General features: G+C 60.2%; 1 protein-coding gene across 1 annotated transcript; it reads left to right on the forward strand.

The window, feature by feature from the left end:
• Positions 1 to 950: 950 nt before the first annotated feature.
• On the forward strand, positions 951 to 12,551 carry WDR18 (WD repeat domain 18). The gene is made up of 10 exons (XM_056337366.1): positions 951 to 1,200; positions 2,696 to 2,806; positions 4,551 to 4,684; positions 5,253 to 5,394; positions 6,014 to 6,157; positions 6,384 to 6,448; positions 6,563 to 6,687; positions 10,115 to 10,281; positions 11,552 to 11,620; positions 11,908 to 12,551. The coding sequence occupies exons 1-10, from the start codon at positions 991 to 993 to the stop codon at positions 12,037 to 12,039; spliced, it is 1,299 nt and encodes a 432-aa protein (XP_056193341.1). The 5' UTR covers positions 951 to 990; the 3' UTR covers positions 12,040 to 12,551.
• Positions 12,552 to 14,537: the final 1,986 nt, after the last annotated feature.

Consider the following 14,537-nt stretch of genomic DNA (forward strand, 5'->3'; position numbering starts at 1 on the left):
CTATAGAGCCATGGGGTGCCCATGGGATCCCTACAAGGCTATGGGGTGTCATGGGTCCATGGGGTCCCTATGGGGCTATGGGGTCCCCACAGGGTGCCCAGAGGGCTGGGGGGTGCCCATGGGGGTCTCTATAGGGTTCCCACAAGGCTCTGGGGTGTCCTTGGGGTCCCTATAGGGCCCCCATGATGTGCCCATAGGGTTGAGGGATGTCCATGGGGTCTCTGTGGGGCTATGGGATCCCCAGAGGGTGCCCAGAGGGCTGGGGGTGCTCATGGGGTCTCTATAGGGTCCCCACAAGGCTCTGGGGTGTCCTTGGGGTCCCTATGCCCCCCCCCCCCAAGGTACCCATAAGGCTGGGGGGTGTTCATGGGGTCCCTATAGGGCTATGGGGTCCCCATGATGTGCCCATAGGACTAAGGGGTGTCCATGGGGTCTGTATGGGGTCCCCACAGGGTGCCCAGAGGGCGAGGGGTGCCCATGGGGTCTCTATAGGGTCCCCACAAGGCTCTGGGGTGTCCCTGGGGTCCCTATGGGGCCCCCCTGACATACCCATAGGGCTGGGGGGTGTCCATGTGGTCCCTATAGGGCTATGGGGTCCCCATGATGTGCCCATAGGACTAAGGGGTGTCCATGGGGTCCCTATGGGCCCCCCATGATGTACCCATAGGGTTGAGGGGCGTCCACGGGGTCTCTATATGGCTATGGGGTCCCCAGAGGGCTGGGGGGTGCCCATGGGGTCCCTATAGGGTGTTCACAAGGCAGGGGGGCGCGCAAGGGTCGGGGGCTCCCAGGTCCCCCATCCCGGGCCGGGCCGGGGCGGGCCCTGCTGAGCTTCCTGCCGCGTGCGGGCGCCGCGGCAGCTCCCGCCCCGCGCAGCCGCGCGGCCCCGGCGGCGCCGCTCCTGGTTGGCCGTCGGCAGGCCACGGGGCGGGGGGAGGGCGGCGCTCTAGGCGGCCGCCGCGCTCTCTCTGGCCCTGGCGGACCGCGAAGATGGCGGCGCCCATGGAGGTGGCGCTGGTGTCGGACGCCGCCGGGCCGCTCTGCAACTGCTCTGTCTGGGAGCTGCACTCGGGCTCCGCTCTGCCCGGCTACCGCGGCGGCAACAGTGGGCCGCGAGGGCTGGCGCTGCTGGGCGGCGAGCACCTGCTGGGGGCCCAGCTCGGCAAGAGCTACATCAACGTCTGGGAGCTCCAGAGGAAGGTACCGGCGCGGCGGGCGGGCCCGGGAGGCCGCGGCTCGGGGGGCGGCACCGCGCCCCGCGGAGGGGCCCCTCGTCCCTCTGGGGATGCGCCAGGGCCCCCTCTCGGGAGACTCCCCGTCTCTGTGGTGAGGGCCCCTCTCTCCGTAGGGACCCCCCCCCTCGGCCCCTCTCTCCGTAGGGACCACCCCCCCCGTGGCCCCTTTGTCCGTAGAGACCCCCACCTCTATGGTCAGACCCCTAGGCCTCCCCTCCCTCCGTAACGACCCCCATCACCACAGGCAGATGCTTGACATCCTTCTCTCTGCAGGGAGTCCCCAGTGATGCCCCTGAACCCCCCATCTCTGGGGGGATCTGCCCGCAGCCCCCTCCCCACCTTGCCCCCAATCCCTGGGGGTCATGGATCCCACAATGCTGGCTCCCTTCCTGAGGGTCCTGGCCGATCACATGGAAACATCCAGGAAGAGTCTTCTCTGCGGGGGGAATCGGCTGTTGGGCTCCTCTCTGGGCCGGTGTCTCCCCAGCTGTGCCCCCCACCCCAGCTCCCCTTCCCGAGGCTGGAAAGGAGCGTCACGGCTCCCAGGGCTGCCCAGGCAGGTGACTGTCCCCATCGAGGGAGAGCCCGGGAGGTTGTGGGCATCCTGTGGTGGGGACCCGCCTCACCTGAAGCCTCCCATCGCCTCTGCTCTCTGCACCTTCCAGCCAAAAAATGGAAGGCTAAATGCAGCCGGACAAACCTCACCTGTCCCTACAGAGCTGTACTCCTCCTTCCTCCTGCTAGCTGCGCCCCGCTTGTGTTTAAACTGGGGTAGGGCAGTAGCAAATACAGCTGTAATCTTGCCATTCCCTGTTTTTCCCCTCAGTGTTGCTGCAGAGAGCAGCCCGTCAGTTTTGGCACACGCAGCCCCTTCGCTGCCACAGCTTGGGGTCTGCTTTTTCCACTTCCCCCAAGCTGAGAGGAGCTGCTCTCAGACCTGCTGCATGTTCTCCCAGGCTGGGAGCTCCTGTCGTCGTCTTTTTTATTTTTTGTTACTGTTATTTAGTTGTAACCTTCTGAGCCTGTTGTCTGCTGAATCTCTGGGGTTCCTTAGCTGTGGAGTGTAACTGCATCCAGACCCCTTGCCTTTCAGTACCCCTCCTGCTGCGTGGTGCTGGAGCTTTGTGCTTGGAGGAGGGTGGAGGGGAATTTACCTTTTCCCTGGGGGGCTCAACATGAAACAACTGCAACAAAACCAGGAAAATGCAGAGCAATTCGATGCGATTCGCATGTGTGGCCAGTGTTCTCCATTTTCCTCTTGGGCATTGAGTCTCCAAACCGCGGCGGTGCTGATGTGGGTTGAGGACACGGCTCAAACACAGGCAGCTGCAGCGCATCAGACACTGCCTGAGCTGCCTCTTCTACCACGGGCCAATCTTAACTGAACCAAGGTCTTGTTTGTCTCTCCCTCCCGTACTCCGGCCCGTACTGAATGGCCACTGTGTTCTTTCTGCCCCCAGGACCAGCTCCAGCAGAAGATCATATGCCCTGGCCCAGTGACCTGCCTGACGGCTTCTCCCAATGGGCTCTACATCTTGGCGGGGGTTGCTGAGAGCATCTACCTGTGGGAGGTGAGGGGGCTGCCGGCTGGCATGGGCGACGGGGATGTGCAGATTCGCATCCCACACAATACAGCAAGTGCCTCTGTCCTCTCAGGTGCCAGTAAATCCACGTTATCCGGCCTCCACAGTGGAGCGAAGGCTTCTCTGTGTCACATACCTTACAGCTGTCCTGGAGTCCACATTGCCTTGAGGGGTTGGGGCCAGCTGCTCGGTAGCCTCTGTGGGTGTGCAGACTGTGGGGCAGCTTGTCAAGCAGGAGGGGAAGAAATTGTGGTGGGAGGTGCTGGGTGCTGCTGAGTCTGTTCTTTCCTTCTCTTTCCAAGCTGCTACAGATGCCTCAGGGGTCAGGTGTTGCTCCCTCAGAGCAAAAACACAGGACCTAGTTTTCCTGTAGCACTTCTTCCACATTTTAGCCTAATATTTGTGTGTGACTTGTGATCTGGATGTCTGCAGAGACTGTCGTGCTCTGGTCATCGTCCTTCTATTTTTAATTAATTGTGTATTCACGTGGGGATTACACTGCATCTAAGCACTTCAAGCAAATAAAAGAACAAGCTTGTTCTGAGCCCTGGGATTAAACACCGAGATGCCTAACCTGGAAAGCTCTCCGTGCTGGGGGATGTTCCTGAGCCTTGTTATGTGGGCGGCTCTATCTTAATTCATCAGGTTTTTCTTTTAAAAACGTGCTTGTGACACTGTTGGGGGAAAAAAAGCCCTCACAAGGAAGGCTGGGCTGAGACTGCAGCAAGTGGGAGTTACTGGCTCGTGATGCTCTGAGCTCGTCCCTGCTCTGCTTCATCTGCAGAATGTGGCCCTTTCTGTCTGCCCCCAGCTACCTGTGAAAACGTTTCTGAGCGTCTGCCTGGAGTGAGTGACGGCACTGTCCTTCTGGCAGAGGGAGCAGGCTCGCTGGGGGGGCTGCGTGGAAACGACCGTGAAGCTGGAGCTGGGCCCAGGAGCCCTAGTTTTGTGCCTTCTCTGTCGAAACCACTTGTTCTCCTCTGAATTGCAGTTTGGTTTTATTTTTCAGGTGTAACTCAGAAAACAAGAGGGAGTTGATTCTGTTCTTTTAATATGGGCTTCCCTCGCTGCCTCCTTAGTTCCCTCCCCATCTGCAGCGTTGCCTTTTAACAAGAAAACCTTTAGGTTTAGGGAACTCCTTGTCCACCCTAAAGCCTTTGTTGGCCCGAGGCCACACAGCCGTGCTGAGGTGCAACAACCCCTGGGGTGGCACGCAGCCTCCTGTGGCTTTCGTAACTTCTGCAGCCATCTCGTTAGCTGTTGTGGGAGGTTGGAAGAAGCCATCAAAGTCATATTAATGGTAAATAGGAAATCTTTACTGCGTTTTTGTGTGTTGACTGGAGAAGTGGCGCTGGCGTCACTAGGTTCCAGGTGGGCAGGACCTCTTCAAACTGTCTTCTGCTGTATTTACCTTCGGTCCTAAGCATACGTGGTTGTACTGGGTGCACCTTGGTTGTGTCATTTGCTGTCAATGAGGTGCTGAGGGGCTCGCGTTGGTGATGCAGCCTTCCCTTTTCACTCTGCTTTCTGCCTCCGCTCACCACCCTGCTCTGTACGGCACCGCAGTGCAGGGATTCTCCACTCTGCTCGCGCCTGGCACAGCAACGCCCAGCTGGGGACAGAGCTGCAGGTGCTGCTGCACCCACAACCGATGAGGGCAGGCTGCTGGCTTATTCTGGGGCAGCTCAGGGCTTCTTTCTTTAATATTCTCCCACCCTTTCCCTTGCTCCAGGTCTCCAACGGGAACCTCCTAGCCATCCTGAACCGACACTACCAGGACCTCACATGCCTCTGCTTTACTGATGACAGCAGCCACTTTCTCTCAGGGGCGAAGGACTGCCTGGCTCTGGTGTGGAACCTTTACAGGTAACGGCGGATGGTGGGGAGGTCTGGGCCCATTTGTACAGGGGACAGGGAGCATCTGGGTGAGGAATATTAGAACAAGAGATCAGCCACCGTTTCCTGGAGGCGGAATCAGCTCTAACTAAGCCTGCGCATCTAAGCTGCTCATAAAGCTTGCTGGTGATGATGAGTCTGTGCCCTCCTTAGGTGGCTGTTCCACTGCTGTCATCCTCGCTGCTGGAGAGGTTTTTCCTGGTGTCTCATCTGAGTTTCCTAATCTGTGGCATATGGCTCTGACTTCTTTTCCCTGCTTGACACAGAGTAGATTGCGCCCTTTCCCTGCTAATGGCAGCTGAGGTCTCTGTCCCCTCTGGGATGGGGAGCTCAGCAGTGGCCCTCGTCCTCGGTATTGCGTGTACTGTGGTTGCTGATGGCTTCTCTGTCCTGCTTGGTCCTTGCAGCCAGGAGAGCCATCCCAGAGGGAGCAGAGCCTTGGCCCGCTCTCCTCACAGCCGCTTGCTTTGCTCTGGCATCCCCAGTGTTGCTCTTGCTAATGTGCTGTGCCAATCCGTGTCTCTGTTCTCCCCTACAGTGTGCTGCAGGCAGAGCCCTCCCAGATCCCCGACCCTCGCCACGTGTGGTCCCGACACAGCCTCCCCATCACGGACTTGTGCTGTGGCTTTGGAGGGCCCTTGGCACGAGCTGCCACAGCCTCCCTTGACCAGACAGCAAAGGTAAGGCTCAGCTCCATCCCACCAAACAGGACTCCCAGCGGTGCGCAGGCCCCACAGGGTTAAAAAAGAGTTTCTGCTGGGCTGCAGCAAAGCTGTCAGAGGGTTGCAGTGACTGAATTTCTTGGCTGTCTCTGTGATGACTCAGAGCTGCCAGACCTAATGGGCTTTGCCTCTCCAAACACCAGCAGTTTCTCTGCACCTGCCCTCGGGCTGAGCCTCTGCATGCTTTGCAGTCCCTCTGCTCCTGGGAAATGTTGGGGTCAGCTCCTCTCATTCCCCTCGATGATGTCCTTTAGCCTCGAAGGGAAGGGAGCAGAGCGGCCTGGAGCACGAAGCCAGGAGCCCACAGCCCGCTGCTGGGGCCCTGCAGGGAGGGGGCTGCCCTGTGGGGCAGGACAGGCATGGGGTGGGAGGGTTAAGGGGCATTTTGGAGCTGCCAGGGAAACTTGTCTCACAGTCACCAAGAGGCTGGTCCTGGGTTCTGTTTCTCCATCCACAGCAAGGAGAGGCTGCTGGTTCATGCTGCCAGCTTGTCACTGCAAGCACACGAGCAGCAGCATGTCCTTCCAATCCTGCCATTAATGTCTAAGTCCCTAATTCTCCTGTACCCTCACTCCAGCTCTGGGAAATCTCATCCGGGGAGCTCCTGCTTTCTGTCCTCTTCGATGTGGGGATCATGGCTGTGACTCTTGACCTCTCAGAGTATCACATGTTCTGCGGCGGCATGGACGGATCCATCTTCCAGGTTGACCTCTGTGCCTGGGTGAGTGCGTGGGGCTGCAGATCTGCTTGGTGCTGCTCTTGATGTGGCACCCTGAGCCACTGTCACCTCCCCGCCTATGTGACTGGTGTGACCTGCCAGGACATGGGGGGGCCTGGGTTCCCCTGTACCTCCTCTGCCCCCTCCAGACACAGTGATGAACCTGCTGGCTTTGGTCTTCCTGAATTTTAACCGCTCACTCCCTTCCTTCCTTCCTTCATTTCTGCAGCCGGTCCAGAGAGACCGGACCTTCCAGACAGAGCGGGAGAACGGGAAGGTCTTCAAAGGACACAGGTGAGGGACCAAACATACCTGCCAAACACTTCATTGCCCCCGTCTGCCCACCCCCACCAGTTTCTGTCAGTTCTTGGGTCATCCTGAGTTTAAACATCCTCTTCCCCATTCCAGGAACCAGGTGACGTGTCTGTCTGTCTCCACGGATGGCAGCCTGCTGCTTTCCGGCTCACACGATGAAACAGTCCGGCTGTGGGACATCCAGAGCAAGCAGTGCCTGAAGACGATGAATCACAAAGGTAGGCATGCCTTTATCTCTGGGATCCTTTCCTCCTCAATTGCCAAAGGCCACTGCTGTCTCACTTCTGCTGTTCTGATACTGCCCTGGGCACTTCAGGCATTTCTCTGCTACTTGCTTCACACCTCCAGGAGGGGTAGAGGCATCAGAGGGACGCCTCAGCTGCCTGGAGTGATGTTTTGACCTTGTCCATGTCTGTTAACAACCCCCTGTGCACTGTCAGGCAGTGAGTCATAGATTTCACCCTGTCAGTGAGGACATCCAGGATCTTCCTCCTTGTTTTCCAAAGGGAGCAGTTGCCCCACATGCACCCCAGTGCCTGGGGAGGCTGCGAGAAGAGGAGCGTGGAGCAGAGACTGTCTCTGTGACCCCGGCAACGAGCACCCGTGAGCTCATTAGGCCTGAAGTGAATCCGATATAGGCAGTCGTCTGGGATTTCAGTCTAATGGCTCCGATAAAGCGTGCAAACAAACCTTTACAGGCTCGGATCAGCAATTAGGTGCCTCAGAGCAATGGATGATTTAGCCCTCCTGTTGTGTTTGAGCTGCTGCTAGCTGGGGATTTCTTACATGACTGTGGCAGTCTTCAGTCTCTTAACCCCGCTCTCGCTGGTGGGGCTGGCGGCGCTGCTCTGCGGGTGCTGCTAAACCCTCCCAGAAGGTGACGGTGGTGAAAGTCAGACCCTGTTCCTCTGTGCTTCTGAACAGAGGTGGGCAAGCTGCTGCCTCAGCGTCAGGGCAGTCGCTGAAAGCCAGGCTGCCTGCAGACCCTTCTTCCTTCCCTTTTGCTGCCAAGGACCGTTTCTAATGGGGACCTACTGCAGCGCCCATCCAGCCTTGCTCCACTAGCGTTAGAAGGGTGAAAGCAGATAAAATCTGAGCTGTGTGAGTCACCGGGGTGGGGGGGCAAGCTTTCGCTGCAAGCCAGGCATTAAAACCCTCCTCCTTGAGGCTGCAGGGGAGTGCAGATAGACCCAGGCTCTTCCATGAGGGGCTGGACCAGGCTGACCGTGCCACTGGGTGCTGGGGCCATCGGGTGTGGGTGCTTTGGCTGGCTTGCTTCTTCCTGCAAGGCGGGATTTGGCTTCCCTGGCAGCCCTAGCACCGGCACCACCACCTCCTGCTGCTGTGCCCTTAGTCTGAGCCTGGGAGCAGGGTGGGAGCTGTACTGTGGATCGGGAGCTGCCATCCAGGGGAGCCCACCACCAGAGAGCCGCACGTAGGTGGAGGGTCCCCCCACAGAGTGCAGGCTTCCTGCGTCGGGAGCTCTGCGGCCCTTCTGCCCCAGTGCTGCCTCTCCTCGGCTTAGTGGGGCAGCGAGTTCCCTGCGGTGCTGGTCTCCAGCCGGTCCCCCTCTCTCCCCATGGCCTTTCTCGCCGCCTGTCCAAGCAGTGACGTGAGCCTCCCAGCAAGGTCTGTTCCCTGCTGCTGCCCTGCTCGCCCCTCTGGTGCACTCCCCGAGTCTTTCCCTTCCCAAGGCAGAGATGACACAGGCTTTTCTGCCATGACTGACGTGACAGCAACCTCCGGCCTGGCGAGCTCAGGAGGGCAAAGTCCCTCTGCTTGCAGGGCAGAGCGGGTAGCTGGGGGCAAGGCAGAAACCGCTGCCCCCCCCCCGCATGATGGTGCTGCAAATAGATCGGAGGGGCTGGACTGTGGCTCAGGGCTCGAGAGGAGCGTAGCTGTGCAGGCAGGACAGACGCAAGGGCTTCTCCAGCAAGGTTTGCTTGTCCTTGATGGGGATGGACAGTGGTGGCAGAGCACTGACAGGTGGGTGGACTTTGAGAAATCGGGCTGCTGCTCTTGGGGAACGAGCTGTGGCTGTACTGGGCAAGGCAGGGCTGCTCAGTAACCCAGCATGGCTGGCGCCGTTCTGAGGACAAGCAGACCTCTGGGATGAAGCTGTGAACCAGCACTCCCCAGTTCTCTTGCCAGCACTGCCCCCAAATCCCTCCGGGCCTCGGTTCCCATCCTGTCGCGCAAGCGCCATCCTTTTCTCTGCAAACACGGCGTGGCACAAATGATCCCCGAGGGCTCGTTCATTCAGGGCCACCCTGGGGATGCTCCAGCCTGTCTGTCCTGCTGGCAGCTGCCGGTGTTGGAAGCCAGGTTAGTTATTCTCCCCCAGCTGAGTTCCAGTCCCCCTGCCCACGCTGGCCAAATGTCACCCACTGTCTGCTGCCCAAGGCATCGTGACAAGGTGGGCTTGCGTGGGACTTGGATCTGCACTAGGGCCCGTGAACATGTGGTGGGGTCTGTGTCTGGATAGGGATCAGATCTGGGGGTCTGCGGGCTAGTTCGTGAGATTTTCTCCTCTCTGCCTTTCTTGTCCATACCTCTCTTGTCCATTCCTTTCAAATTGCTCCTCAAATTGTCGGTGAACCAGCAGCGGTAATCTCACTAATGGATACTTTCATAAGAAGCAGCAAATGTCTTTAGGGGCGGAACAAGAGTAAAGTAAATGGTTTGTTACAGCAAAGTGTTGGCAAAGAGCAGGTTTGGGGCCAGCCCGGGACTGCTGGCAGAGCAGCTGCTGGACCGAGCGTTTGGTTTGCCAGTGGGATCCAGGCTTTGGAGCAGACTGGTTTGTCTGGAGCGGGAGATGATGGTGAGGGAGCCCTCACCGCATCAGAGGTGCTTTTCTCCGTCTGGGTCTGGTCTGCAGAGACTGAAAGCCTCGGGTGGCTCCGAGCCCCTCTGCCCACCCCTCCCCCAGGCGCCCTCCCCCACCCTGCACCTTTCCCCGCTGCCTTTGGCAGGGACACTGGGCGGGCGCTGCAGCAGCCTGCCTCCGCTCAGGTGCATCTGGATCCTTTTAACCTTTCCCTTCGTTCTGTCGAGTTCAGCCAGGGAGAGATGGATGGCTGGGGATTTATTAGTGGTGACCGAGCTGTTCTGCTCGCACACAAGCCCGTTGGCTGCTGGAGGTGCGCTGCAGGCAGTGTGGGGGGCTTCGTGGGGCTGGGGGGGTCACTGTGTCTGATGGGGAGAGGTTTGGGGCGTGGGGGGCAGCAGTGGGAGTCTGCATAGCGAGCACGAGCTTGGAAAGGGGAGGTGGAGGGGGCTGCTGACAGAAAGCAGCAGCCTGTGTGGGTAAATGCAATAATTAAAGCATTCATTAGCTCTGCCAAATGAGAGTGTGTGATAGATCATTGCAGGAGACAGCTGCAAGAGTGGCAGCGGCTGATGGATTACTGACTCTGCGGAGGATGGCCGAGCCACCCTGCTCCTCCCCATGCTGCCTGCTGGCCCCGGGGTGCAGAGCCCCCCCCGTCCCCACTGCCAAGGACAGGGAGAGGGGCTCTGCCTCTTCCCGGGTGCCGGGGAGGAAGGCACGAGTCCTGGCAGCTGCCCACGCCGCAGGTCGTGCTCTCTGCCGAGGCGCCAGGCGAAAGGCAGACATGTCCCCCTCCTCTTGTCCCATCCCAGGTCCGGTTACAAATGCCTTCATAGTGCTGGCCCCAGCCAACATGTTCAACCCGGATGGGAAGCCCAGCGTGCCTCTCCCCAAATTCAGCAAACACCTCCACGGCACCGAGAGCAACGACGAGCAGGGGAGCGAGGGAGTGACGCTGCGCCTCGGGCTCCACCAGCAGGTACTGGGAACCAGCTGGGGAGGGGGAGATGGAGGTTGGGCAGGGGATCTGTGCTGGGCGGTGTGAAACTTCTCCTCCAGCCAGAGCAGCGGCGGTGACTGCTCTGTGCTGCTGCACTGCTGATAGGCAGCAGCTCCACGGCCTGTTCTGATCTTCCCCCGTGGTGCTGAACTTCCCCAAGTGCTGCTTTTTAAAGCACTGGAAGTGCCCAGTTAACTGCTGGGTGGTGGGAGACTTATGGGCAGGGAGCAGGCAGGGAGCGGGCAGGCTGTTCCTCTCATGTGTGGCTGGGAAAGAAGAACCTCTGGACCAAGGTCTCCAGCTGGTGCAGTCGTGGGGGGGGGGGTCTGGAGGTCGCTGGAGCTCTGCAGCTCTGCCCTGCCCAAAGTCCTGCCTCCTGTCAGAAGCCCCCCACGCGGCGTCTTTGCCCCTTTCTGCCAGAGGCTGTTCCCCCTCCATGAATGCCTCTCTCCAGCATGGTGAAACCCATTCCTCCTCCCTCGTGCTCCCCACGCCATCCTGGCTGCCGCAGTCATTTGTCCTCCCAGCCCTGTGCCGCAGCATGAGGCTCTGCTGTCCCACCGCTGCTGTCCCTCGGTCCCAGCGTGGCCGTCCCCAGGCAGGGGGTTATCCTGCACCATCAGGACCACAGGCTCGCTGTCTGCCACGCTGGTCCTTCCCCTGGCCTCTCTGCCGGCGGTCGCAGAGCTTCTCGCCTCTGTCAGTGGCTGTCCCCGGGCGAGTGACAGTCGTGCCACGGCTGATGGATGAGCTCCGTGTTGGGGAGGTGGCAGCTGGTCCAGGAGGGGCTGTTTGCCCGCTGCTCGGCGGGGAGGACACATGCCAGCGGTGCAGGGCCGGCTCAGGAGCTGCTTTGGAAATGTCGGTCCTGCTGTCGGTCCAGGCTGCCCCACTCGCAGCACACGGCTGGGGACAGCAGCCTGTGGTGTGGCAAACCCAGCGCTTCCCCCTGCCCGTGGGGAGCTGGCAGGGAGGTTTGGCAGACCCCTGCCCAAGGCCCTCTCGAGGGGGCTGCTTTGGGACCCCTGTCTGTGCCCAGTCCCTGCACACAGGCCTTCCCTTTGGAAAGGGCGTGCAGCTCCAGCCAGGCTCTGCTGGTGCCACGGGGTGGGCTGTGTCCCGCTGGAGGTGTCCTGCTTTGTCCCATGGGGCTGGGCTTCTTTGCCTGCTCCAGTGGAGAGCCCTCCCCAGGGGTGTTGGGAGAGGGCCTGGGTCTTCTGTATCAGTCAGTCCTGTCTGGTCCCTGCAGGAGTCTGGGGAGAGCTACCTGGAGAAGGCTGAGAAGATGTACGCGCAGATGTACTCAACAAGGGAAAAGGTGAGAGCTGCTCTGAGACAGGGGAATCGTGTCCTCCTGGTACAGACCCCTTGCGGGGTCCTCTCTTCAGCTGAACCGGTTCTTGGAGCCCTGTGCGAGTTGGGGGACTGGGTGGAACGAGCACTGGAAGTTGCTGACGGTGTAGGCGGGAGGGGCTGTGCTTTGAGCGGGAGATGGAAGAGGGAGAGGATGAAAGGGTTTGGGATTTGCTGCTCTTGGGGGAGCACCTGCCTCTGGTTGCCGGAGTGGGGTGCCTGACGCTTTTCTGCTGTGTTTTTCTGTCACAGAACCTGGTGGGAGACCAGGAGCATCTGACGATCCAGGTGAGCGAGCTGGAAGAGGAGGTGAGCACCCTCCGGAAAATCAATAAGAACCTCTTTGACTTCTCTGCTCGCATCATCACCAAACCAGCCAAATGAAGAGGCACCCCCTGCCCTCGCACCCCTCTGCCTCTCCCTGCCCAGCTCCTGGGGAAGAACCAGCCCGCCCTCGGGCACCTGCACACGCAGACGTGCAAACACGCCTGGCTCACGCCTGGCTCGCGTCCTCGCCAGCACCTGGCACGTGGCACACGCCGGAGCATTTGCCTGCTTGGTCTGGCGTCCGTTCGATGACGTGGGACTGAGACAAGCGCAAGGGCTGCAGGGCTGCTGCGTGCGGGACAAGACGGGGACCGTTTTCACCCCGATTCGCTGCTCGGTGCTGGCGGGGGCAGACTCGGAGCGGCCGGCTGCGGGAGGAGCGGCACCAGCTCCCAGGGAGGGGTTCAGGACGCAGCTCCTGCTCTTTCCCCAGCTCTTCCCTTGGCCCTTTTTTTTGTTTCTTTTCATTACTTGACCCTGCAGTGCAGACAGAAAAGTGGTTTTTCTCTTAATACCGGTTTGAGATTGGATTTTGGAGACCCCCTTCCCGCCCATCCCACCCTGGGAAACACTGCTCGATATCACCGGACCCCTTGCAGCTGGGATCCCGCCGTGGGCTTGTTCTGCTCTTGTGACAGTGGGGGCTGAGCAGCTCCTGCTCCTGGGGGGCACCCAGGGGCGGTGTCGGTGCTGCTTGGGGACAGGTGGGGGGGGTCCTGGGGGGTACCGAGCCTGAAGATGGGGACTCCCACACCACCCCATCCATCCTCCTGGTCCAGCAGGCAGGGGGCTGTCCCCAGGCTCAGGGTGTGGGTGGTGGTTTTGGGGTGTGGGACTGACTCCTTCGGGGAGGGGTGGGGGGGGCCAGCAAGGTGCTATTTCCAGTCTCATAAGTTGACGATTTATATATATTTGGATCCAGCTACTTTGTTTTCACGGTGTTCTGGGGAATGGGCCTTTTGTATTGTCACGAGCATGGCAGCGGGGGTTGTGGGTTTTGTTTAGGTTTATTTTTTACATAAAAGATTTGTTTTTTATAGTGAAAGATGCCTGAGTGTTGCTTTTTTTTTTTTGGCCTTTTTTTTTTTTTTTTTTTTCTTTCACCCACCCTGCTGGTGGCCAGGGATCTCAATCACCCACCACTGCATCCCCGGCAGGGCTGCCAGCAGGGAAGTGATTTCTTGGCTGGGATGCACTACTGGGCTGGCTTTGCCCCATGGGTCCCTCCATGTCCCCACTGAGGCTTCGCCTCCTGGCCCACGGGGATGGAGGAGGGTGCCCTGGACCTCCGGGACCGTGGCCATCCCCGTGCGCACCCACCGCACCGGCCTGTTTAATACACCAGAAGTAAGCGCAGCTGATTTAAAGTGCACTTTAATAACACGAGCATCCGCGCAGACCAGGCTCCTGCCAGCTTGCTTAGGTAATGCTTTTAGCTTAATAAGCAGCGTTTCGCTCGTCTTTTGCTCCCCACCTTCCCCCTGACAGTTTGGATCAATGTTAATTGGCAGCATTAGGGACCGTCAGCCCGAGCCAGGGGCTGCTTGGTGGTGGGGGCTGTGGTGGAAGCGTGTCCCAGCTGCGGGGAGAGCCCCCAGCCCCCCCCCGCAGGGTGGCAGCTTGCACCCTGCCAAGCCCAGAGCCCAGCGCGCCCTCCCAGTTGTCCCATGCTCTCTCCCAGTCATCCCTGTCCCCAGTGGGATTTGTGTTGGGGCAGAGCAGGAGCTTCCCTGCGAGCCCCCTCCTGTGCCGCACCAGGGGAGGGGCTGGGGGCTGGGGGGGCTACTTCATGCCAGGAGTCCATTGCCCCCCGCTCCCACCTCTGCCTGCAGCAGTGGGTGCTGTGCTGCCGCGGTTATCCCTGGGGGAAGGGGCTGCCTGGGGCCCTGTGGTCAGGATCCTGCTCTGGGGGGACCAGCACCCCCTGACTCAGGGCCGCCAGCACTCCCCGTGCCCTGGCAGGATTTGCTCTGATGGCCCCCCACCCCCGGGCCCATCTCCGCAAGGGGAATTCATTAGCTATGACTCATTAAATTTGTCTAGTGATCAATATTTTTGCCAGCTGCTGTTTGGCTCCAGTTCCTCGCTTTCCTTTCCTTATTAATTTATCAGGGGCTCTCTGCCTCCCCGGGAGCTGCCGTTTGCGCTCGCGGTGCGCGGAGCCCCTGGGCTCTGCCGTGCCTCAGTTTCCCTGCTGGAGGGGGGGGGGATGCCCCCGCGCTCCCTGCGGAGGGAGGCTGCCGAGCTGCGGCGTGTTTGCCCCTTCCCCACGCAGCGGGACGGGCCCCAGGCCCCCCCCCGTTTGAGGCCGGGGCTCTGCGTGGGGAGGGATGGAGGGGTCTGGCTGGGTCTTTAACGGGGCGGGGGTGTGTGTGTGAAACGGTTTTTCCGGGGTTTCCGGCTCCGGGCCCGGCTCAGCAACCGGCCTGGGGGTCTTCTCCCAGCCCGGGCGGTGGGGAGCGCCGCGGGGGGAGGAGGAGGGGGAGGAGGAGGAAGGTCACGGTGGTCCAAGGGCAGCCCGGACCACCCGGGAGCCGCGGGGGCTCCTGTGCCGG

The sequence above is a fragment of the Falco biarmicus genome, chromosome 4, assembly GCF_023638135.1.
Source record: "Falco biarmicus isolate bFalBia1 chromosome 4, bFalBia1.pri, whole genome shotgun sequence".
Taxonomy (NCBI): domain Eukaryota; kingdom Metazoa; phylum Chordata; class Aves; order Falconiformes; family Falconidae; genus Falco; species Falco biarmicus.

Bases quoted from the DNA above. Each gene is read 5' to 3' on its own strand.
- WDR18 (XM_056337366.1), top strand. From the start codon at position 991: ATGGCGGCGCCCATGGAGGTGGCGCTGGTGTCGGACGCCGCCGGGCCG. The intron at 2,807-4,550 runs GTGAGGGGGCTG...CCCTTGCTCCAG, and splicing joins AGAGCATCTACCTGTGGGAG to GTCTCCAACGGGAACCTCCT. The intron at 4,685-5,252 runs GTAACGGCGGAT...TCTCCCCTACAG, and splicing joins CTGGTGTGGAACCTTTACAG to TGTGCTGCAGGCAGAGCCCT.